General features: G+C 45.0%; 1 protein-coding gene across 9 annotated transcripts in view; it reads right to left on the reverse strand.

Moving 5' to 3' along the window:
- Positions 1–13,495: 13,495 nt before the first annotated feature.
- The window catches only part of TACC1 (transforming acidic coiled-coil containing protein 1), a 95,435-nt gene continuing 82,763 nt past the window's right edge, over positions 13,496–26,167 (reverse strand). For all 9 annotated transcript variants that reach the window (XM_006201116.3, XM_072950212.1, XM_072950213.1 and 6 more), the window contains 5 exons: positions 24,829–24,872; positions 23,046–23,206; positions 22,224–22,330; positions 19,341–19,461; positions 13,496–18,270 (listed from right to left, as the gene is read on the reverse strand). In XM_006201116.3, coding sequence (XP_006201178.2) covers positions 18,202–18,270; positions 19,341–19,461; positions 22,224–22,330; positions 23,046–23,206; positions 24,829–24,872 — 502 coding nt within the window. In that variant the 3' untranslated portion in view covers positions 13,496–18,201. The remainder of the gene's footprint in view (positions 18,271–19,340; positions 19,462–22,223; positions 22,331–23,045; positions 23,207–24,828; positions 24,873–26,167) is intronic.

Below are 26,167 nucleotides of genomic sequence, written 5' to 3' on the forward strand. Positions count from 1 at the left end.
TAATACTGAGCCTGGATCGCAGAAGGCACTTGATGAAGGGTTCATTGAATGAATGGAAATTGCTGAAGACTCAGCAGTAGCCGACCACACGCTGTAATGACCTTGGAGACTTTTTGATATAAAACAGTGGTAAGGGGAGAAAAAAATCCAACAAAACCAGCAGGAGGTGGGGAGGGGAGTGGATCTGCAGGTAAAGATGAAGGGAGGGAATGGAGAGGGGTGGAATCCCCAGTATTACCTTGAAGTCACCTACAGTAGCACTGACTCCTCCAGCCTTTGTTAACCTAAAGCAAGGGGACAGAGGTGTGTTCAGATGCAAACCAACGAAGCTTTAGAGGTAGAACGTTAGGCCTTGGCCTATAGAGGGGGGAGGAAGTCGGAGGTTTTGCAAAAGGAGAAGTAGCCTCCTGAAATTGCACCAGGGGTAAGAGTGGCCTCCCCCAGGCCCCCAGCCCCCTAGCCTGGCAAGTCCCCCTTCTCTCAGGCTGGGTGGTAGCATCATCCTGATCCCCTTTTGACTGGATGTCCTTAGATTGTGACAAGTTGCTTCGAGGTCTGGATTCTGTGCAGTGCCTGGGGACACTAGGTGTCTCTGTATTTAGTATATAAATCAGCCTCTAGCCAAGACATAGAAACAGCCTAGATGTCCATCAACAGATGACTGGATAAAGAAGATGTGGTATATTTATACAACGGAATACTATTCAGCCATAAAAACCGACAACATAATGCCATTTGCAGCAACATGGATGCTCCTGGAGAATGTCATTCTAAGTGAAGCAAGCCAGAAAGAGAAAGAAAAATGCCACATTGAGATGGCTCATGTGTGGAATCTAAAAAACAAACAAACAAACAAACAAACAAACAAACAAACAAAGATAAATACAAAAAGGAAACAGACTCATAGACATAGAATACAAACTTGTGGTTGCCAAGGGCGAGGGTCGGGAAGGGATAGACTGGGAGTTCAAAATTTGTAGATACTGACAGGCATATGTTGAATAGACAAACAAGATTATACTGTGTAGCACAGGGAAATATATACAAGATCTCCTGGTAGCTCACAGTGAAAAAAAATGTGACAATGAATATATATGTTCATGTATAACTGAAAAATTGTGCTCTACACTGGAATTTGACACATTGTAAAATGACTATAATTCAATTAAAAGAAAGGTTAAAAATTAAAATAAGATAAAATAAATCAACCTCACTTTTTTTTTTTAAATTTAATGGAGGCATTGGGGATTGAACCCAGGACCTTGTGAATGCTAAGCACACGGTCTCCCACTTGAGCTATACCTTCCCCGCTGCAACTTCATTTTTGAATTTACTTTTATACTTACGAGGCTGACTTCTATGCTGTAGGATCAAGTTGATAACAAAAGAACCAGACTGGGAATCAGGAAGCCTGGTTCCTCTCTCCCCCCAGGGGCCCAGCTAGCTGCCTGCACTGGCAGTTGGATTTTCAGCTTTTTTCCCTGTTCAGGAGGTCCTTATGAAGAAGGACCACTTCGGTTTCTGTGTGACCCTTTTGAACCAATCTTGGAGCTGTTTTCCATTCCTAAGATTGTGCCTTGGTAAACTTGGACCTCCTTTGTAAGATCTCTCTGCGCGATCACCCTCTGTGAACTCCGAGGGCCAGAAAAGTATGATAAACAAAAGCCGCCCCGGAGGGAGTTTCTCAAGCTCCAAATGTTTGATCTCAAAATCTGGCTGAATTTATTGGCTGAAACCACCAGTGGCAGACTATTTCTGGTTGACCTCTCTGCTCCCGGCACCAGCCACCCCCAATCTGAACACTCAGCATCTCCGCCCTTCCCCGAGCCTCTGCACAGACACCTCTCCGGGGATACGCGCCCATGTTCTTCCTGGAACCAAATAACCCAAAAGAGCCTTAAAAAAATACATTTAATAGTTGGAGAGGCTCCCCTCTCCTTGTAACTTCTGAGCTCATTGCCTCTGGGAACAAGTGACATTTAGATGCTGGTGTGTAAGTTGTTTTTTCTTTAGTTTAGTTTTCGTGTCCACATTCCTCTGCAAAGTATTTTCACATTTTTAAGGCAGCTTCCCTCAAGGGTCCAGTCAGACTGATTCCTCTTCTGTTCCCTTTATTTTCCCGCAGCTCAACTCGCTCTTACTCACCCACTTCCCCATTTCTCAAATTCAAACTCATTCTACTCTCAGTGAAGATATTTCCCCCAACTTTCTGGAATTTCCACTTCTCAAGGTTATGTCCCCTGGGCCACGGCCAAAGCTGGGCCCACCTGGAGGAGTGAGGGCAGCGAAGGTCAGGAAGGGGTGGTCTCGGCTCCACGCAGGGGTCAAGGGGGGCCAGGGCTGCCCTGAAAAGGGGCCCAGGACCCAAAGACAGGGTGAGAAGAGACAGGCGGGGGACCACCCCACCCAGGACCCAGCAAAGGGAAGCAGCTTTCTAACTATGAGACTGCAGGAGGCTGCCAGTCACAACCAGAAAAGCAGGCAAATCGCGCCCTGCTCTTCAGCCCCAAACTTGACCGCTCTTTGTAACAGGCCCATGAGGGTAACACCTCTTCTTCCAAGATTGCCATTGAGAGTTTTGTCTAATTTGCTGCAATTTTCCTAAACAGAGTATACCTCTTTCTTTTTTTTAAACTATCTCCATTTATTTTTTAATGGAGGTACTAGGGATTGAACCCAGGACTTCATGCATGCTAGGCATGCGCTCTACCACTGAGCCATCCCCACCCGACTCTCAGTTATAAAACTCTCATCAGGGCACCATGAACAGTCACAACTGGGACAGGTCACAACTCCAGGGAGTGCCATTCATGTAGACTACAATAGAACTATCACAATAGCAAGCACCTCTCCTCTTTAAAACTTAGAGACATTGGAAATTTTTCTTCTAAAGGTAAACTGGTTGAGTGGAAAGAAGGCATAAGTAACAGTCCCGTCACGGCCACAAAACGACTTTGTGGCCCTGGCAGGTCCCCATGTCTCACATCTGCCAAATAAGGGAGTTGGGACGAGACCATCTCCCAGGGTCCTGCCCTCTGTCAATGCCATCTTCTTTTCTTTTTTTGTTTTTTTGTTTTTGTTTTTGATTTTGTTTTTGTTTTGGCAATGACATTTTCTGATCAGCAGAAAGTGAGACTTCTCTCATCAGTAAGTTTCATGAAGGGGAGGTTTTGATTCGTCATTTTCGTCTATCACCCCTCCAGCATCTGAGGTTGCTCAGCCCGGTTCTGACTTAAACACTCTTCCTTGCGAGGCTGTGGATTTTTGCAGTCCAGTGAATGTGGACACATCAATGCCAGTTTTCTTTCTTGGTTTTCTGAGCTTGGATCTTCGCTGCACCGTTAAAATCAGAGGCCCTAATTTGAGGAATTAACTGAGGTGGCCCCTGGAGGTTCAACAGCAGCTGTGGCCTTTCAGGGTCTCACTTTTGCAAAGAGAGGGGGAAAAAAAAAAAAGGCAAGAAGGTTGACGAGATAACTTGAGGAGACAAAGCATTCCATTCTAGGTTTTTGGCCATGGGGCTGAGTCATGGCTCCTCCTGGGTTTTGTTCCCTATCGAATCGCAACTTGGCCAAAATTTTCTGCCAGAGGTCATCAGCCAGGGCTGCGGAGGGCAGTGGAGAGACGCGTCCTGGGCCAATCCCAGAGCAGTTCTGTGGTACCAAGTCCCGGGAAGGAGGCTCAGGAGAGATGCCTCTTCTCAGCTGGCTGCATCCAAGCATTTGTCAGGAGCTCCAGCTGTGAGGAGACAAGCTCATAAACAGTCCTTCTGAGTCCTGAGGTCGATCTGTAATCTGACACATGTGCAGAATTGGGAGATTAAAGCAGTGCTTCTCAACCACTGGGGGGAGGGCGTGGGGGGGGGTGCGTGACACTGTCAGGCTTCTATTCCAAATGAATACTTAGAGCACTAAAATTTGAAAGTGATGTTTAGAAAATTCAGAGTGGATTCAAGGTCACCTTTCAATACTGAAAAAAACATTTTAAAGTCCTCTGCAGGAATTCCTCTGAAGGAGGGAACAGTTTTTGTTTAGAAAAGTACCTTGAAGGGACATTTAGGTTTTAAAAGATGGGACACAGCCTAAAAAGACAGACCCAGTGGAGGAATTATTGAACTGTTGTGCATAATAAAGAGGAAGAAATGTGGTTTTTTTGTTTGTTATTTTTTTAAAAGCTAAAAAAAATTTTTTTAATTGAAGTATAGTTGTTTCACAATGTTCTGTTAGTTTCTGGTGTACAGCATTGTGATTTAGTTTTATATATATATTTTTTTCATTACAGGTTATTACAAGATATTAAATACAGTTCCCTGTGCTATACTGTAAGACCTTGTTGGGGTTTTTTTGTTTATTATTGTTGTTGGAAATATTTGAACCAAGAGGTGGAATGGTAGTGGGGTCTTTGCGATGCGATTGGAAACGGAGACTCCAGAATTTGGTCACCTACCTAGTCTTTCAGCTAGAAGCCTGTCATGATGCACTTTGTGATAAAGCAAATTTAGTTAGAAGAGAATTGGTACTTGGCTTCCATCCTCTGCCCAACTCCCATCCTTATCCAGAGTTGGGCTAAATATATGTAACTTAAAATTTCCTCTTATAACCATTTTTAAGTGACAGTTCACAGCAGTGTGGCTGTGCTGGGCTCAGGTTCTTACTTCCTCTGGGGGGAGGGGAGGACCATGGGAGGGGGCGGCACAGCCTCAGAAGACAGAGGGTGCTTTCATCCCCTGTGATCTCCCTAATCATCTCCTTGGCACCATCTAACTAGGAGGTTCCTGAAGTTGGGGCTACCATCCTGGAAGGCCAGCTAACCCCAGGATGGGAGACTGACCCTATGGATGGCTAAGCCAGAGTGGTCAGTCACCACTCAGGGGATGGGGCCGAACCATAGGATGGAGTTACAGCACACAGCTGGACCTCTGGAACGCCTGGCCTGCAAGTGGAACAAGCTCACCTCTGGTCATTTCATTAACCAATCGTGCGTTTTGAGGGGCTGAACACGTGGACTCCATGTGTTACCCGTAGAGGAGTTTACGGTGCATACAGCTGTATAGGTAGTACCTAGCACATAAGCACTCAGGAGGTACTAGGTATTACCAGCCCTGTCTAATGCTCAAAGTTGAGTGGTTGGATTCCTGGGATGTTAACCTGTTCTGCAGTCATTCTACAGCCACAGGATTTATATTATTATTATTATATTATTACTACCACTACTTTGGTGAAGATGTCTTTAAAAAGATGCCAAGTACACATTTCAGTCACTGCAAGTATAGGGACTTAGGAACAGCCATCGGATCCAGAGTGAAGAACAAGAATTCACTGGAGGAAGGAAGCTGGCTCCAAGTTCACCATAAGCAGGGAAGCCAGTGTGGAATTCTCAGTGATCTGGGGAGGGTACTGGGCTTTCCATTAACCAGGGGCCGGAGATTCGAGTGAGTCCTGCCAGAAGCATCATCAAGTGTCAGGGAGACCCCTCGGTGATAACTAAGCCAGGCGTAAAGTCATCTTTCTAATGGGAGAGAAGGGCATGCCCTGTGGGGACTGTGCAAATCAGGTGTTCTGCCTGAGGGAGCACGTGGCATGAGAGCCTCGTTCTTCACCCGCGCAGAGCACGGACCCTGAGCCAGCCCCTCTGGACTCTCACTCTGGCTCTGCCACAGGCCAGCAGAGGTCCCCCTGGCTGATGTCCGAGGGAAAGGAAGTCCCCAGCTGATGAAAAGGCAGGACATTTCTCTTACCGCACAGCTGGCTCCTTACAAATCGAAGGATGTACCCCAGTATGACTTCCTTTGTTCCTCCGAAGTTTCTGCTAATTGCTTTTTGTTTCAGGGCTGAGCTCTGAGCGGGGAAGAGCCTGTAGCAGAAAATAATGACACCACCACCTGAAATGAAGACAATGATGGCAGAGCCTTCTAACCAAAGACCCCTTGGCCAGACTGGGGCAGGAGCTGTCTCTTCCGGCCACCTTGGCTGACGGCTCTCCGCTCCCTTGAGAGCTTTTTTTCCCTTCTCTCCGCTCAAGCACTTTCCTTCCATTTCCCCTTCGGAGCAGTAAAGCGGCTGTTCACTTGGTCCCTCTGCCTCTGCTGTGTGAATTCTTTCCCAGTCAGGGGGACAAGGACCCACACTTCGGTGGGCTTCCTAATTCAGGGATCCCTCCAAATGCTAACTGTATGAAGAAGGAGATCTTCAGTGCATAAAACATACATTTTATGGACACACACTAGTACTGACTTCCGCCAGAAAAAGATTGTGAAAGACTGAAATAGGCAGGGAAAAAAAAGCTTGGTGAGGACTCAGATCAGCTGCCCCATCTCTGTTCTCTCCACTCTCACCTTCAAGTTCCTTTCAACTCTGTAAATCGTAGAAACCGATGATAGTGGAAATGATCCTTGTCCCTGGACGTGTGTCTGTGTCCGAGAGGACGCAACTGATTATCGCCTTGTGGCCACACCTTGTCTGTACCTATTCATAAGTTTATTTCAGAATTCCTTATTCTCTCAATCTGTCTAGGCTCTTTGAGTTCTCCTTGGAATCACTCATTTTACTGGTCCCCTCATTCATTAATGAGTTTAATAAAATCTTTGACATGTGTTCATTTTTTACATCTGTATGGAAAGCATGGTTATGCCCTTTTCTAAAAATTATTTCAACACTTCATAAGGTAAAAATAAAAAAAAAAAGACTTATTCCAGATAGGGGAAAATAAAAAACCACTTCATGGGGTTATTGTGAAAATGAAGGGGGTTCACGCATGTACAATCCTCAGAGTGGTGCTTGGCATGTAGAAGCACCAAGGGTTTGTGATTACTGTTATTTTCTAGATTACAGTCCTCAGTACCCTAGGGTCTAATTATTAATGTCCATCTCCCTCTAGTGTGCAAGGTCCGTTAGGATAGGAACTTTGCAGCCCAGAGACCAGTAGAACCAAGAGCCAAGAAAGAACATGGTAGACCCTCAATAGATGACCTGAATAGTATAACACAGGTTGGCAAATTACTTTTTGTAAAGGACCAGGTAGTTAACAATGTAGACTTTGTGAGTCAAAAGGTCTCCATCCAACTCCTTGATTCTGCGGGGATGGAGAAACACCACAGAAGTTACATACACGAATGGGTGGGGCTGTATTACAATGAAACTTGATAGACACTGACATTTGAATTTAATATAATTTTCATACGACATGACATATTATTCTGCCTTTGATTTTTTTTTCAACCATTTAAAAATGTAAAAGCCATTCTTAGCTTGAGGGCTGTCCATAAACAGGCAGTAGGCTGGATTTGGCCCCAGGCCATGGTTTACTGAGCCCTGAATCAGATTCTGGGTCTGTCAAAGGCCAGAATTATGTCTTCTTCATATAAACTTTAATCTAGTCCTTTTCGAGTAATTGATGTTCACATGTTTGTGGAATTAACTAACACTTGGATAAAGGCAAAAGGGAGACGTTTTAGGAGAGTAACTTGCAGAGTCAGTTCAGAAAGATTCAATCTGGGATGACAGGAGTTTAGCGGGCTTGGCTCAGCCTGCCTTGTGGGTGGGGGAGCCACGAGTCCTAACTGCATCAAGCAAGTGCTCCGCCATCATCACTCTTAACTGAAATCTTAAGTGACGCTGATGATTTTATAGCGTCCTGGAAACTGCCTTAAATCCTTTTTAAATAATAAATAACAGTAAATAAAATAGAATTGAAAACAAAACAGAATTTTAAATAAAATAGGATTTTAAATCATAAATAAAACAGAATGATAAATTCGTCTAAGGAGAAAGTACATGCTGATCAGAAAATGTGACCAGAATCACATTACAAGATATCTCCTCCCAGATAAGCTAGAAAAACTGTCGGACTGGGCAATTTCATAGACCAGAGATAGGAATTTTCCAGAGTCAGGAAACTAGCACATCAGTATCCAAAAGCACAGAGGCCCAGAATTTGATCCACCTACGGAATTGAAAAGGACCCAGCTGGGACCTCCAGATGCTGCTGGCTTTGCCTCCTGGTGCTGACGCCTCCCTCCCCCTCCCCCGGACTGTCTCCCAGACACACAAAAGCATTTGCCTCCAGCAAGGGAACCCGCTCCTCCCTGAAGATCACACGGCCCCGCACAAAGACATGGCTGGCTGTATTTTTGCTTAGGGGTTCATGATTCCGTCTCTCTCTCTCTCTTTTTGTGCTACTGATTTCTTTTAGGGCTCAGGCAAAAGTTAATTTGGAGGGTGAAATTTCAAACAGGAATCCCATAAAGAGCAGCAGTTCTCAGTGCAGGACTATGACCAAACAAATTCGGAAAACTGCTATAGCAGGAGAACCTCTCTGGAAAACGAAGGAAGCCTGAACAGAAACTGGAAAAGAGCTCAAGTTTTAAAGATGCATGGAACATGACAGAATGCCTAAACACATACGCAGTTTCAAAAAGAACAGAGTCACAGAGCGAGTCCCAACTTCTGGCAATTTACGGGTGAGGAAAGAGGACCAGGCATCTCAGGGACTATCCACAGCCCCACTGTGCCGGCTGAGCCTTCAACCAAGCTCTCTTCTTCAACTTGACTCAGGCCCTTTGCACAGAAGATGCAGAGAGGAAAAGGGAGGGGCCTTTCTTTGATCTAAGGCAAATGATCACCTGTTGATTTGCAGCTGTAAAAAGATTTAAGGTAATTTCTCTTACTGGGAGCGAGATAACCCACAACTCCACCACTTGGTGACAAGCCACAGTGATGCCTGTTTCTAAGATGGGGTGGCGAGCACAGATCCTTTCTTGTCCCTGCTTGCATCAGGCCACACACTGCAATAATGTTTGAAGGAAGGGGGCAGCACTGTTGGAAAGAAATGAGCAAAGCCTCTCCCGTCAGCACCAAGAAATGATTCTTCCATCAGCACCCACCGGGGACGTGGCATATGGGAAACACTCAATAAATTCTCCCACTGTCTTGGACACAGTAAGAGTGGAAGAAGAAACAGGGAAGGGTAGGGGCAGAGAGCTCGCCACAAAAGAAGGAAAGTTTATAGGCTCCACTTTCCTGTACTTCTGCAATGATTCCAAAATAGCTGTAAGATATTTAGAGAAGCCTGTGGTTATTTCAACAAATATTCCAACTGACCAATTATTCTCCCAGACCCCTGAAATTCTCTGATTTCTACCCATGTGACATTGCGGTGAACCTCTCTGTTTCCTCCTTACATTTATTTCCTTAATTCAATCTCTCGGATTCAACTTCAAGCTTTATTGCACTTATGAAAACATGTGGTCACCTCGGGACTGAGTCACCCACTCATCTCCCGCCTGTGGACCGGTCGCTCGTGGCTGCTGAGCTGAAAAAGGATGCCTTGGTGGTAGCAATCACCCTGGTCTCGTTAGGATTTGCATGAGGGATCTCAGTGACTGCAGATACGAACCGTTTCTCGTTTTGAATTGAACTGTGCCAAGAGAATTGAGTATAATCGAGGAGAATTCTTGCTCCTAACAAAGGTTTCATTTTTTTCAGATGTGAATCAGGTTCATTATTTTTTTATAAAGCAGTAACAAAACAGAAATGGGGCTCTTGAACCTGTTGTGCCCTCTCTGCTGCCACAAAGAGGAAAGGGGCTAGGAAATAATTTTGCTTTTATTTTTTGAACACACTTTATTTTTTAGAGCAGTTTTCGGGTCACAGGATTTTATTCTCCATACGCTGTCCTGCTAACTTCCTCTTTTCTCCTCCCCCTCTCGACTGAGCATTAGAAAGGAATTTTTACTCTGTCCCGTTTTCAGAATGCAGCTTCATGCTCCTGTTCTCAAGTTTGGATTTCTTTAAGTTACTATAAACCGTGGTGCCTGGTTACCGAGTGTTTTAACTCTGTAGCTTACTTTTAAAAGATGGATATTGCTGTCATAAGTTATTTTTGACTCTCATAAAACCCTTGACTGATTCAACAAACTTCCTCCCCCATAACCTGAAGTTAATGGCTTTTTAACCACTTTAAAACTTTTTTTTTCTTTCGGACTTTTCAAGCTCCCAACTTAAAACCCAGTACACACTTACATACACATGTAAGTGAAATAAAAGTTCCACAAAACAATGTTTTATTTCACTATTTACTCATACAAACACTCTTTTTTTCTGACCTCTTCTAATCCACAGCCTCTAAAACAGGGTTTGACCTGCTGTTTGAAAACCACGGCCGGCAAGACTGACTTCAAGTCTTTGGGAGTGGAGCCCCCTAGTGACCATCCACACACATTAAATCATATTTTAGACATCTTATTTTTCCCGAAAATTGGGGTTATTACAAAGATCAACCAAGAGGGAGAAAGAAAAAAAATAATGTGTCGGGGGAAAAAAAAATCAGGATTTCAGAAGACCTTACAGTCAGTGCCAGTTCTGGGGTGAAACAGATCGCTTTCATCTTGGCACGCCACCATGAAGCTGGACAGATCTGTCCAGTCCAGACTCAGGGTTTTAGAAAAATATTGTGATTATGCCTGAATGCACCAAATTAGCTAAGTGTGCTGTCATTTTTGGTGTCTAGAACCAAAATGCCTTTTGGGATCTACATGGGTGTTTTGCAATTGCTTATTTGCGACTGTGAGTTTGCACATATTAAGGACTCGACATATTTTGTCAGCCTAGTCTCAGAAATGCAGACAGCGCAGGCTGGCCTTGTTCACAGGGCGTGCAGCTGAACTGCGAGGCCTGTGGGCAGATTCCTGGGGAAATGTTGCGCTTGTGTTGGCTGGAGTCAGGGGTGCGGCCGCTGTAATGTGCGACAAGAGCACAGCCATTTTGGAAAAGGACTCGGGAACAGCCTTGGGCAAAAAAAGACCTTGCAAGCTAAAGAAGAAACGTCCTGGGGGCCTGAGTCCCAGAGACAAAAACCAGGCTCGCAGGAATAAAAGATTAACTTTATCTGTTACCAGAAGCTCAACCATATATTTTAACCTTATCTGTTCTGGTGCTTTTTTGCACAAAGTCCTCAGGCACTCCGTTCCCCTCACAGAAGCACCCCCTACTCCTGAGAACCACCTCGGAGCATCCCCTGCTACTGATCGAAGAAGTCTGACATTTCTGGGAATTATCAGTGATCATGAGACAAATCTTCCCTTTTGTTATAAAAGTAACTCGCCTCTTTTACTCGGCGAGCTGGCACTCCCCACCCCCCTGCCTTCTCCCTTGTGCGAAAACCATCTCTTTTAACAAAAAGTTTGCTTGCCTAAGAGTCTTGTGGAAGTGATATCCATTTCTGCGGTATTGCTGTCCAAGAATCCGGAGAGGGACTGGTAACAATGACACTCACTCTTGGCAGAGGCCTCAGAGGACAGACCCAGCTTCTTCACCCTGAGGACAAAACCAAGGTCCAGAGAGCTGCAGTCGCCAGAGAAAATGAGAGCATGGCCTTGGATGTTGGTCTGGGGCTGGCGGCCCAGGCCTCTCCCCATCCTGGGTGACGTGGACGGGCGCTCACCTCTCCGAATGCTGTAGGCACAGGGGTTGTGGCATGAAGCCCTGCAGACCCTCATCCTGTGGCAAGCCCGCTGCCGTGGGGACAACTCGGGCCTTTTCAGAATGGTTTTGAAAGAAACACTGGGAGACCTTGGTCTTACCATTAGCACCTCGCAGATTGTAAAATGTCTTATCACAGGAAAGGATCTTCTAGCATTCCCAGTTCAGATGAGGGTGTTAAGGGCCTGTCCAAGGCAGCTGACCAAAACTAGGACCAGAAACCATGTCTCAGCCTTCATACCAAAACTGCTTCTGCGAACGTGGACGGCAGAGAGAACCAGAGCTCTGATTTCCCGGACGCCGCCTGCCTTCCCAACAGTCATGAATTATGCATCTTTTTTTTTAACAGAGGGACTGGGGATTGAACCCAGGACCTTGCACATGCTAAGCATGCGCTCTACCACCCAGCTATACCCACTCCCCCGAATTATGCATCTTTGTGTTTCATGTTCTTAACACCATTGAACTTTGGTGATGTCATTATGCAAGTTTCTCTGATATCCACTGAATATTCCCACTTGAGATGAGAAAAGAGCAAGAAAATTCATTCAGTGAATAAGAAGTTGCTCCTTGGCCCTGTGCCTGCTGAAGAACATATTCCGAATTATTCCCAGGACCTAGTGCCTTTAAGAATGAGATCTGAGATCAGAGACCTGCTTGGATTCTCATGCCAGCCACCTTCTTGGCTGATTGATGTTTATAGTTTCTGGGAAAGAATAGTTTTAATTAGCATATGGTTTATATTTAAATGAAGCTTCAGTTAAACTTCAAAACATTTCTGTTTAACTAGCATGAGAAATTTTTGCATGTTTCACTTTAACTATGCAAATGCAGTTAAAAATTTGGTAAGTGAATGAATGAATGTAGAAAAAAATTCTACAGTCTTTGGTTTTGACTGGTTCTTAAATTACCTACAAACGAAGAATGATAGAATTATACTACTATCCAAAGCTGGGAGAACTTGGATTTAAAGAGTCCCCAAAGGACCAAGGGGCAGTTAATTTCGTTGCTCATTTTGAGTGACAGCAACAACGGTCAGGAATGCACAAGTGGACGCCCCACATCTCCTTCTGGGCCTCAGTTTCTTCACTTGTAAAAGCACTTCTGTTGACTAGATCAAGTTCTTGCATCCTATTTTTTTGTTGTGACATGTTTATTTATATCTGAAACAAATTTCATGAAGCAATACTCACCCTTAATTTCTGCAATGCACTCTGTTTCCTGCTGCATTTTCTCATTTACACTGATTTATTATGTATTTATTAATTTAATAAAAGCCTTGCTACCTCCTTACTCTGGGCGGTTCAGGGGCACACTAGCGAGAAATACTCTTTTTAGGAACTTTATAGGCTGCCGCGTGTCTTACGATGTGGGAGAGAAAGTGATCCTGCTCTGATTTTCCTTAGTGGATCCCCCACTAAGCCACATGGATGGAGCCTTAACTGGCCTCTTAATTGATCGTTTCCTGTAATAAAACTCACGACATTTCCTGCCCAGTCTCTTACCCCTTTAAGTGGAGAGCTGGCCTGGTTGGTACTGAGAAAATTTTTCCTGTTATTAACCTAGAAGAAACATAAAACGTCAACTCTTTTCTGCGGGCTTTGCTGCAATGTTTACACAGTCTGGCGGATCCTGTGTCCTTCAGAGTCGGAAAGCTGGGGGTGGGGGTGGTGGATTGACTTAGGTTCTTACGACTTGAAATACACCAGAGCAGACAAGCAGTCTAAGCAAAACCGAAAAGCACCCAATTAAATACTCTGTTTGCACAGATGCAAAGGCATGGAAATTTATATGGTAAGGTCCGAATTCCAAAGCTTGTTTTGTTTTTTTAATTACACACTCAACCAAAGGCATAAAATCCCACAGAATGAGTGTAGCCAAAATGTCATCTTTTCTTTTTTTAGACTGAATCATGGAGCCTGTAAAAGCGAGGCTGCCGTAAATTTTCACGTTCAGGGATAAAATGACACAATGCGGGCAATGGGGGCGAGGAGGGGAATCATCCACACAGCCACATGTAACAGTGGTAAACAGTCTTTATTCAGGCAATGAAACATGGAAAAAATATATTAGTAATCATTATAATAATTTCATTTGTGTGAGTATAACTTTTACAAATATTTACCTGACATATAAAAGGGCAATTACTTGTGCATATAAAACTTATGTAGAGGCTCATTCCACGCGACACAATCCCGGGAGCAGTAGTCAGTGCAGCGTTACGTTCCTCTGGACGAGGCTCTTTACACACTTCGTGGCACCCGTGGGGACACAGGGGAAGCAGATGTGCAAGTAATTAACATTTACTCATTGGCACATGAGTACACGTGGGGAATCTACTGGCGAACACACACTTGCTGAGAGCGACACGGAGAAGTCTGCTGTGACCTCTGAGATGTAAAAGAAATGCCCGCGTCCTGTCCCACTGGGTGAGAAGGGCCCAGGCTGAGGCAGCCCGTCTCACCTGCAGACGGCCCTGTGTCTGGACGGCGGGCTGGTTCCGGAGCTCACATTTTATATGACCACTAGAAAACTATTCACACAGTTGACTGGTTAACAATGTGACTGGGAAATGCCTTTGGGGGCATTTTTCAGATACCACTGAAAGGCAGAAGGGGGAGAAAGTGGCGTCTTTAACCTTCGGAAGTGAAGAATCACTACAGGGAAGGTTCAAAGCCACACCTCAGCACCAGGCCGGGCCTCCTCCAACTGAGTTAAAGCATCAGACAGACTGCCACAGGCCAGCGTCGCAAGCACCATCTCCGGAGTAAAACTATAACCAGTGTGTGTGTGTGTGTATGTAATAGCTGTAACCATATTATAGTTAATAAAGTCATTCCTTAGGAATCTTATTTGTCCAAATCTAACTGCATGCTAAGAGGCACAGAAATGGGATTGCATTTGGATGAAAAACAACAGAAAGTGCAATCTTTAGTCTCCAGAATGCTAGCTCTGAGCACTGGGGAGGGAGTCTCCACTGGAAGCGCTGCCGTCCAGAGGAGATCCTTAGAAGCGTCTATTATATCCATTCCTCTCTCTTTACTGCATGGGAGACTCAAGGTTTGTGTGATGAGTTGCTTTCTTAAAATCACTGGAATCTGGAGGCCAGTCAAACCTTTTTCGGACAGAAGTCTCCTTAAAATACTTGTTGAAATCTTTGAAGAAAGTGACTTTATAGACCTTTGGCTTGACAATTCTGGGATTCCCAGACAATATTCATTCTTTTAATAAGCAAGGAATAATAATCTGCTATCTTTTAAAGTCTTCAGGATATATACAGCTTTACTTTTAAAATGCTTTGCCGGACTCACTTCATCCTGCAACACCTAGTTTTCTCTCTTCCCAACAAGAGGTTCAATTACTTTAAAGAAATCATTCGTGTAAAACACCACCCAAGGCCAAAAGCAAGCTTGCTTGGTCGTCACCAAACTACAAAGAAGTCGTGGACAGTGCATGACACACCTACCAACTGCAGCGAAAAACCAAAAGGAGGAGAGGGAGCTTGGGAGCTTTTAGTCTACTGAAACAGCAGGCGCCGAACCGTTCCCAGCTCGAGCACACAGACAAACCACACCAGCTCTGGCAACTGCACTTGGAGCTTTACAGCCCTCGGGTCCCCTGCTCCCTTCCGTTAGGATGACTGCTTCCCTCTGGCTGCCCTGAGTCAGCCCAGGAACACTTGGGACCGTTTCCTCTCCCGGACTGCAATTCGTCCGCACGAATTCGGGCTGTCTGAAAGACAGCTGAGTGTCTGTGTGAGGGTTGCAGAAAGTGTGGGATGTTAGGAAGGGTAACTGGCTGGAAAGAGGGTTCAGCTTGAGCTGGCCTCCAGACGTCTTCCCTCGGACTCCGCATCGTCCCGGAAGGCTGCCAGGCCGTTGGAGATTTCCAGCAACGTGTGCCTTCTGCACTTCCTACTTTGGATGGGTCTGAAGATGCCAGCAGCCATGTGAGCAAACAGACTCCTCAAGTGTTTCCAGACCGGTTTTACAGACAAAGGGTTTGGGCGTGTCTCTGGCTTCTAGGAGCTTCTCTAAGGAAAGCACAGTTCGGGATGTCTGTGACTGACCAGCCACCCGAGTGACAAACAGTTCAGTCTGTCTTACACGAGATCCTCCACTTACAACACTTTTAGATAAAGACTATCTACCTCCACTTCAGCAAAGCCACCAAGCTAAGAACCAGCTGTGGATCCAGAGCCTCAGCAGGACCCCTGGGTTCCCGAGCCCCGTCCCTGCCAGGCTCCCCCTCGCGTCCTCCCCACGCTTGTCCCAGGCTGTGTCACTCCTAACCCACAGGGAATCGGGCCCGCCCATATTTTGAAGCAAAACCCTGGGCTGTATTTTTACTCTCCGGAATACTAAAAGCTCTTTTCCCCCCTTATTAAAAAAATAATAAAAATAAACAAACATACTTCATCTACCCAGTGTATTCTCTTGATTTGCCAGCTGTACAAGCTACCATGTTCCTCCTGTTGGAGGACATGCATCTATTAAGTTGGAAGGAAGACCGCTTCCTTGCAGTAGTCACGGCTGAGAGGCCAGCGGCAAGCACTACTTGACAGGAGCCTTTGCGTCTTCCTTGGGTGGCAACTTCACTCACGAAGGTCTAGGTTTTAAGGGGTCTCTTCTCACTGGTCTGCTGGGGAAGGATTGTCGTCACCTCTGTCTTACCTAACACACAGCTGCCTTCTCTTTTTAGGCATGCGATGCCCGAAAAGAGGGCCGCGGCTTCCTAACGGAGACCACTAAAAGCCTTTCCTGCGTCAAACAGATCAACGTGAAACAAGTAAACATGGACATGTCACCGCAACACAGCCGCCAACAAGGGTTAGTGATGTTTCTTTCTGCAAAACGCAGGGTTAGTTTCTGGAGGCATGGAGGAGTGGGAGGGGCCGTGGGTCACCCCAACTGGAGACACCTGTTCCTCTGAGGACCCTAACAACAGCACAGCGACGGCTTTCGGAGCCCCAGTGATTGTCAAGTCACTTCTCCAAACACAGAAGATCGTTTCTGTTGGTTTTTTTTGTACAAAATGTTAAGATGATAGGCTTTAAAATACAGCCCAAGCACCAATTACGATAAATGTGTATCAGTAAAACGTGACTTCTGGCTTTAAAAGACATCACTGACCTCCCTGGGGCTAAAGACTGCACCCACGTAAAGAGTACACGGCTAAAGGAAGGGTCACCCTTTAAAGGTCTACACACATTCTCCACGAGGCACAAGTCACTGCTGAAGGTGGATCATGCAACAGGTTGACAAGAAAAGTCCGAAAACTTACGTGAACTGAAGAGAGTGCGTGTCACCATGAAGATGCTCAGGCTGTTCAGATTAACACAAAAGAGTGCTTCAAACCCCCGGCCGGGACTTGGCTTTGCCTATCAGATGGGAGGGGACTCACGGTGGTACAGGGGAAACTTCTACTTGGGGGTGACTAGCCCGCCACGCTGAATGGAGTCCAGGAACAGCTTGAGAAATTTGTTGTTGGTTTTTTTTGGGGGGGGGGTGGTCTGCTCCCTGCACTCCCCCCTCTCCAGCATCCAATTGGCCTTGGTTTAAAAATATTCAAAATGTGCTGATTTTTGGAGTGGTTCACATGATTTTTCCTACCCATTTTGTTAAACATTCTGCTATTTTGAGTTTGAGAGGAATTTTTTTGTCTTTAGGAAAAAAAATCTGAAGAACAATGCATCACACTTGCAAAAAAAACCCCGACCATGGCTTCACCTTACGATTGCAAATGGGGTTCATTAAATAAACCTTTCACAAGTAGGTTTTCTTCGCATACTTCCAACAGAAAGAGAATACAGGGTAAATGCTGATTTTGTAGCAAGGAAGGATGCAGAGGAGCCTGGTGGCTCTAGGCCACCCCAGCTGTGAGGGGCCACACAGAAAGGAGACACTCTCAGTCTGAGGACTAACCCCAAGGGGTCCCCCAGCATCTAGGCTGAGGGGCGTCCAGACGCGGGGCAAGAACACTGCAGCCAAGCCTCCCCCACATGACACCTGAGTCCGAGGTTCTGAGTCAAGCCAGACGTGGTCTGGAGGCTTCACATCTTCAACAACCTCGAACCCCCCAATTCTGAAGTTGGCATTCTGAGCCAGGCTTCTGTTTCAAAATAGCGTTTTACGTTTAGGGAAACATGCTCTTCTGTAGAGAAGTTCTTATCTGACTATGCTTTAGGGAGAAAAAAGCCAGGAGCACATATAAATACGTGTGTGTGTGTGTGTGTGTGTGTGTGTGTGTGTGTGAGCATGCGCACAACTGGTGCTCACCTGCTCAAACTATCTTCTCGAATAAAACCACTACTATTGAAACTTAACATTTAAAAGATGAAATAAGTAAAATTTTAAAAAAATCAGACAAGGGGTGGGCAGGAGATGACCCCAAAGAGTAGCTACAAAATCATAAACGGAACACACTGGGGGAAAGTAAAGATGACTTTAAAACGAACTAAAGGTGAAGAAATTGTAGCCCGGGCTTCGCAGCCTGTCTGGACAAGCCTCTCGACGGGGTTTGGTCCCACTCCTTTCTCGGCGTTTCCTCTCGGGCTGTTGCATTGGCAGCAAAGCAGGACAGGCAGCAGTAGGTGTGTGCTTTTGTAATGTGTGTTTTTTTTTTTTTCTCTGCAAGGGGGAAATTATTCCTGGATAAGGCAAGGTAATCGTGGTCACAAGAGAGAAGCAGCCAAACGCAGATCTGCTGAGCTAACCGGGGAAACTCAGTCTGTCTTTCCCAGCTTTGCAATCAGCTCGTCACAGATTTTCGTCAGTTCTTCGATTTCTTGGTTCTGAAAGACAGATGATGAGAGGATGCAGTTGGTGCCCTGAGACAAAGGAGGACAGAGGAATCATCCCAAGATTGGCTGTGCTCTCACTGGGCATCCCGACTCAGTGCTTCTTAACTTTCCTACCTCAGAAACCCTCTGAAGAAAGGAAGGCTGTATACCTTTTCCCTGGAAAGTAGTCATGTGTTCACAAAGTTATGCTTAAATTGAGTGAGGGGTGAGGGTAATCACCAGCCCTCTGAAGTTTGTTCTTGAACCTCTTAGTTCTCAAATTTTCTTGCTATCATAGGAATTATTTTGGGGGTGTTCGTTAAAAACACAAGTATCTGGGGATCACTCAATCCATCAGCATCTCCAGGGACCTGGGATTCTTGGAGTCTGAGCATCCCGGGAACCACGCCAGGGCCGCCATGATGAAAATCCCTGCCCTAGCTGAATGGATGCCATGGGCCTGAGTGCATAAGTAGACACAGTAAGAAGAACAGTAGAGGCATACAAAAGTGAAACCTAGGAATCGCCAAGTAGTGAGAGATTGGGACCGTCATCACCACTGACTCCTACTTATCGAGCAGTTTCTGGACCACGGCACCACTGCCACTCGGGCAGGGCAGCCCTTACTGTGGGGCTGTCCTGTGCACTGCAGGACGTTCAGCAGCATTTCTGGCCTCTACCCACTAGACGCCCACAGCATCTCCTCGTCATGACACCCAAACACAACTCCCTCCAGGCGTTGCCGTATGTCCCCTGGAGGGTAAAACTGTAATGAAGGGGAAAGATGGCTTCATGCATTACATTAAAACAAAAAGAAAAAAAGGCAGCCTCAGAGCCTAAGCGTTTGGTCCCCAGCAGCACATCAGTTAATGCACTTCCCCTGTGCACCCTGCCTGTGGGTGGGTCCCACCAGGGCACCTGGGAGGTCAACGGTTTGCCTCACTTGTCTCCACCCGAGTCAGTTCCCAAGGGAGCTGGACCCAAGTGTCTGAACAAAGAGACAGCCTCTTCACCCAGACCCACACTAACCAAGGGGAGGAAAACCACGAGCGCCTGTGGTCCTCACACCTCGCCCCCCTTACCTTCTGCTGAAGGGCCCTTTCCAGAGACTCCACCTTCATCTGCTCTTTCCGGAGCCCCGCGTGGAGGGCAGCACTCTCGGCCTTTGCTTTTGTCCGGACCTGAGCAATCTCCTCGTTGGCTCTGTTTATGGGTTTGTGTGATGAAGGGGCAAAAAGCACGTGGTTAGTCATCATTCTCGGCCCAGGGGTCCGGCGCTAACTGCTGACATCTGCGAGGTCCGGACCTATGAGAACTGACTTCGTGATTAAGAGGTAGAACAGGGATCGGCGACCTAGGTAATTCCATTTTAATTTATAAAAATTCAATTGACACACAACTGCTAGGGAGATTTCCATGGTGCAAACCAATGGCAGAATTCATCTCAAAGGCCACAGTGTCCTCGTGTCCTTCCAAATTCACATGCCACTAGAGAATGGGCTCACATGACCGTTTCTACAACAATCTTCGATTTTCTTTTGACCCAGTACAACAGCAGGTGGGAACGTCTGTGGGATTAACACAGCTAATGAGTCCGGAGACTAACCACTGGCATCCATGAGACAAAGACCTCAGAGAGCCGTTACTAATGAGATACAAAAGGGAAATTTTAAAACCATAGATGTCAGTTGATAAATAGCCAATTAAGTGATGAAAGGTTGCTAAAAACTCACTTAGTAATTCGAGGCAGGAAAATTAAAGTGATAAACTTCAAACATTTAGCAGACTGGCAAAAATCAGCAAGGATGACCTTGTCCCGTGCTGGCCGAGAAGGGAGGAAACAAGCTCACGTGCTGATGGGGGAACGAACGCGGTGCTGACTTTGTGGAGGGCCACGTGGTGGGGACTGTCACAACTTCAACTTCAGACACTGCTGACCCAGCAGCTCTGGCTCAGGGATCTACCCTCAGCAGCACGTCACGTGGCACCACGGCGAGGGCACAGACGTTCGCTGCAGTGCTGTTCGCAGTGGAAAAGCTGAAACTGTCTAATGCCCATCCCTAAAGGAATGGAATGGTCTACAACCTAATAAAATAATTAGATGGGGTGATGTGCTCTGAGATGGAAAAAATGGCCAGGACATACAATTACGTGAAAATGGAAACCTGTATTATGTGATCCAATATTACAGAAAAACAAAAAAAGTCCAAAGCCATGTTGGGTGGTGTTTGTAAAGGTTCACAGAGAAGTCTGGAGGGAGACAAAATAAACCTTCAATAAAAGTCCCTCTGGGAGCAGGAATGAGAAAGGGAGAACCTAAAAGCCTTTCTAGGGGGCAGGGTATAGCTCAGTGGTAGAGTGCATGCCTAGCATGCACAAGGTCCTGAGTTCAATCCCCAGTAACATAAGTAAATAAATGAACCTAATTACTCCCACAAAAGAAAATTAAAAAAAAAAAAGCCTTTATAAATAGGAAGATGACAAAAAAACAAGTATATATTTTTGTAGTTAAAAAATACAGTTGGATGCATCTTTTATACATCCTTTATTTCCCAGGATAAATTCCAAGTGTGTTGGATTTAAGGATTAAAAAAATTAACCTATAAATGAAGGAGAACATAGGAGAATATTTTATATTCGGCCTGGAGAAGGTCTTTGTTACTATGACAGGAAATCCTACAGCTATAAAAGAAATCACTGAGAAATTTCACTACAAAGGAAATTTCTGCATATCGAAGCACATGCAGAGCCAAAAGATAAAAGACAAACTGGAAAATTATTCATAATTCATATCACAAAGGGCTGGCATCCTAAACATACTTGTATTTTAAAAACATAAGCTGAGAATAGAAAACCAAGCAAAGAACAGAATCGTTCACGTAAAGTAATACGCATTACGTATAGACGGCTACTAAAATGTATTCAATTTCACTCATAAGATCAACACAAATCAAAACTACATTGAATGAAAAAAAGCCAAAACCATATTGAATGAAATAAATGCCTTCTTGCTGGCCAAAAAAACCCCCAAACAACAAAAAAATCCAAACCAAAGCACCAGCTAAATCGAAATACCATCTTTTCACTGGTTAGATTTGCTGAAAACCAAAAATTTGCTATGTTGGCAAAGCTGTAGGGAGACAAGCCGCTCTGAGACATTGTGCAGGACTGTGAAATAATGCAAGTCTAATGAGGGCAACCTGACAATATTACCATAGTTACACATTCATATCTTTAGCAGCTCCTTTTGTATCATACAGAGATGTCACATGCCTGCCAAATAACAATCATACAAGATCTCTTATTCTAGCACTGTTTGTAGCAGAAGATTCTGAATAACCTAAATGTCCAGCAGGAGGGGACTGGTTACATAAATGATACATTCCAAAAACGGACCACCACAGGACTTAAAAAAAAAAAAGGAAGCTATGGGTTGACGTCGGAAGATTTCCAAAATATACTGCTAAATGAAAAAAGCAAGGTATGCCATCTCTATAAAAAAGGAGATTCTCACCACATTTAAAAAATGGTAATTTTGTGATTTGACTGAGGCATTAGCTGACTGGATGGTGGTGCATATATAAACGTATATATAAACGTATCAAATCGACACGTGGTACACTTTAAACTTACACATCAATTACAGCTCAATAAAGCTGGGTGGGGGGAGAGGAGGGGAAAAAGTACGTCAGGAAGGATAAAAGAGTGATGATGACCTGGGGTGAGGAAAGAGGAGAGAACTCAGTGGAAGGGAATGGGGTGGGAGGGGAAGACTGCATCTTTTCCTTTTTTTCAACGTTTGAACCATGTGAAGATCCTACCTCTTCAAAAAATTAAATAAGGCACGCACACACATACACACAGATGCAATCTGGAGTTGCAGAAACAGTGATCTTTTCCCCCTTGCCTCGGCCCATCTCCCCACGACAACACGGAAAGTGAAATTCTTGTGCGTAAGCTCTTACTTGTCTAGTTTCTCTTCCGCGTGGATTTTCAGGGCCTGGTACCGCTGCTCCTCTTGTCTGACTCTGGCTAAGTAATCCTGAGCGCACTTTTTCAAGGCTTCTTCGTTCTGGTCCCAGGGGACAATTTAAGATGAAAGACACAGGTCATTTCGTTTTTCTTCTACCAGTAACATACCGAGCATCAGAGTTCTCATTTTTCAAAAAATGAGAAAACCTAACAAATGCGGACGCCTTCAAATAACACTCTGTACTCATCTGAAACAGACACAGATTATTCTTGCTGAAGAAACTGCAGATAACATCATGCATCAATTTCCAAATCACACTGATACACCTGCTTCAGGAGGGCAGTTATTCAAAAGTGAAGGGCAATCTGATTCCCGTTTTAGAGAAATTGGCCAGTCTCATTTTTACTTTAATATGGAAAAAAAAAAAAAGAATGTTCACGGCTACCAACATGTCTTACTGATGATGCAACTGCATTAAATGGACATGCCCACTTACACCTAGGTTTGAAATGTTATACTTGCTTTCTTCTAGAACATGCAGCCTGGGCTTCTCAGTGCTATGGTAGACTCCTTTTTACTTTTAGTAATGTTAACGTGATGAATAATCAAGAAGAACATTTCTGAAATTCTCCAACACGCCACCCGGGGGGGTGGGTGGTCCAGATGCCTTAGCAAACCACAGAAGGGAGAAAGGGGGGGAAAGCCCCGGCTTCACAGGAACAGAGGACACAAGGCCAGCAGGGGCCCCCCTAGGTTTGGAGACCCATTACCAAGACGGCACGCAGCCCAGGAGACGGGAGGACAAGGACACTACCTTCTTGAACCCTTCCAGGACGCCTTTCAGGTTCTCGTATCTCCTGAAGAGGTCGGACAGCGACCTTTCCACAGAGTTCAGGTCGGCCAGGGCCTGCTCCTTCTCCATGGTCAGCTGCTGGAAGCTCTTCTGAGATGACATGCTTGTCCTCTGCTCGTCTTCTGTGAATCACAATCAGAAGCAACGACATGTTCACTCAACAGACAGTTCATAGCCGCCCTCCTGAGCCGCTGGATGGCACCCTGGGTGGGGGGCCCAGTGAGAAAGGTGACCCTGCATGAGGATGGCCATGCTGCTGGGGGACATGGTGGCAGGCAGTGGGGGAAGAACACGGCAGGGCAAGAGGGGTGGGGGTGCCTTTTTTATCCCGAGTGGCCTCTCTTGGAGGAGCGACTTGAGCAGAGACCCAGAGGAACCGAGGGCAGAAGCCACCCAGCTACCCTGGTGCTGGGTGACTCAGACGGCAGAAGACATCATCTCTGTGCTTGAGCTGATGCAGAAAGACCTGATTTTGTTTAGGGACTCAGTCCTTACAGGAGTAGCTACAAGAGATTTTTTTTTCCTATTTTTTTTTAATTGAAGTGTAATTGATTTACAATGTTGTGTTAATTTCTGGTGTACAGCATAGTGATTCAGTTATACACACATATATGCATTCTTTTTCATTATAGGTTATTACAAGCTATTGAATCTAGTTCCCTGGGCTACACAGTAGGATCCTGTTGTTCGTCTAATTCATACAGAGTAGTTTCGACCTGCTGGTCCCAAACTCCTGATTTAACCCTCCCCGCCTTTTCCCTTGGGTAAGCATAAGTTTGTTTTCAGTCTTTCTGTTTTGTAAAATAAGTTCATTTGTGTCATTTTTTTAGATTCCACATGTAAGTGATATCATATGGTATTTGTTTTTGCTCTGTCATACTCCCTAATGTTTTTCCACTTTTTAGTTTTATTAGGTAGAATTCTTACAATGTGCACATATACAATATATTGTATGTAAATACATACACACACTATACTGCATATTTTTAAAATTTATATTATGTACTGTTCATTGTTTCTAAGAATGTTTAAAGTTTTAGCTTTTTAAACTTAGAGTTATCAAAGGAATAAAGCCAACCACAAAATAAGAATTGATTCAAAAAAGTGTTCTTAAAAAAAAATCTCTATTTCACTTTTATTTTTTAGGATATTTTCAATGTGTCTGTAGATCTGATCGACAGATTTGTTGTTGTTGTTGTTGTTAATAAGCACTTAATTTAATGGAGGGACTGGGGATTGAACCCAGGACCTCGTGCATGCTAAGCACACGCTCTACCGCTGAGCTACCCTCTCCCTGCTGTGCTGGTGACTCTGAAGTGGCCCCCAAACCTAGGGCTGAGGTGCTGTCCCACGTCCAAGAGCAACAAGGCTGTGAGGTGTGTCACGGGGAGGACACGTGTGTTATAGGAGCCTCGTTCGGGCGGGAGCTGAAGCACTGTGGGCCGGGAGCTCAATGTTAATGAATCAACATGTATTAAAGAAGAGGTTTTTTAGACAGAAACACACACAAGGCAAGGTTATGTGCGGACAAAAATGCTGCGGCCACAGGCTCACGGGGATCGAACCCTGTGCTTCCCAGAGGAGCAACTTGGCTAATTCAGTGTCTGTGGCAACTTCATAAAACACAACTGCTGCAAATAACGAGAAGCCGCTGTGTCTCGGGGATGGACAACTGAGTCTGCATTCTGCCTTGAAGATCACCTCTGGATCCTATGACTCACGCTCTAGACGAAAATCTCCTTACCGATCATTTGGGCAATGGTCTTCTCATACTCGGCCACGATTTTCCTTAAAGGAGCAAACACAAAATCTTATCAGGAGAGAATTCTCAGACAAGGCAAGGTGGAGAAACGCTACCCCAACAGGTAAACACGTTAACATCTACAGACAAATTTACATAAGCTAGTTACTTGCTTTGGGGCTCCCCTATTTTTTCATTTAAGGAAAGATTTGTTAACGTTCAAAAAGGTTTTTCTTAAGATTTTATGTTTAACACAGCTTTCGTTCTATTTCTAGCAGCACCTGCCTTGGCCCTTTCTTTGCACCTACGCGAATGACCTCAAGGCAGTACATGAATCTGCTTAAGACCAGTCAATCTTCTACAAAATAAGTTCATGACGTTCGTGGGGCTCTTCCTAAGAGATCTGATCTGAGCTCAGGTTTTCCTGGCCCCAGTCCACTCTTACAGGCAGTCTGTCCCTCTGATTCAGTTCCAGGTTTCATTTTATTGTCTTAATTCCAAAAGTACTTCCACTATTCAAAGATCTTTAAAGATCACCCCGTCGTGTTAATGTTTAGTTGTTTTTTTTTTTTTAGCGAAGTGAAATCTTTTCTTGATCCCGCCCAGTGATGGCTGTGCCTCTGGATGACACCCTCTCCCCAGTAAGACGTGACCACGCCCCCTGCCCTTCACCGCAGCTCCCATCACACTGGCCCTGCAACCAAGGTTCTGACAATGGCTGCTGTAAGGTCCCCAAGGTCAGGGCTGGGCTTTTCCCTCCTCCATGCCAGCACAGGGACTTACACCCAGTAAATGCACAGAAAACCAAACACTACAAGAGCCACCAATTAGAGTGGACATATTTAAAATGTTTCTTAATCATCCAAGTGCCAACTGCACAGTTTATAAGTTATTTATGCCCCCGCTCCCTGCCTTTGCTGCCATCTTCAGTTATTTCACAGCTCCTAATTCTCTAGGGAGTGAGCAGCAACAATAGAAAGATTTCAACTTAAAGTCCATCAGTTTTGCTTTCATAATCTACTTTGTGGTTATGAAACTTGAAGCTGCCACGTATAATTCGTTTTAGAAAAGGATTATGAGTTACAACGTCTCCATAATTGAATATGTCAATAAATCTTATTACTCTGTACTTCAAGTGGATTATTTTTTACATGAATTTGTCTTTTCAAAAGACAAGGATTATGTGGGTTCCACTTACCTGTAATGTTCTGAACAACCCAAAATACACTACAGCATTTGAACACAATAGCTGGTCAGCAACACTCAGGAAATGACATTATCAATCACAAAGCAAGGTGCAAGCAGCAAAGCCCTCAAGTTCTCAACAGCTGGTTCTGCGGTA

The sequence above is a fragment of the Vicugna pacos genome, chromosome 26 (genome assembly GCF_048564905.1).
Source record: "Vicugna pacos chromosome 26, VicPac4, whole genome shotgun sequence".
Taxonomy (NCBI): domain Eukaryota; kingdom Metazoa; phylum Chordata; class Mammalia; order Artiodactyla; family Camelidae; genus Vicugna; species Vicugna pacos.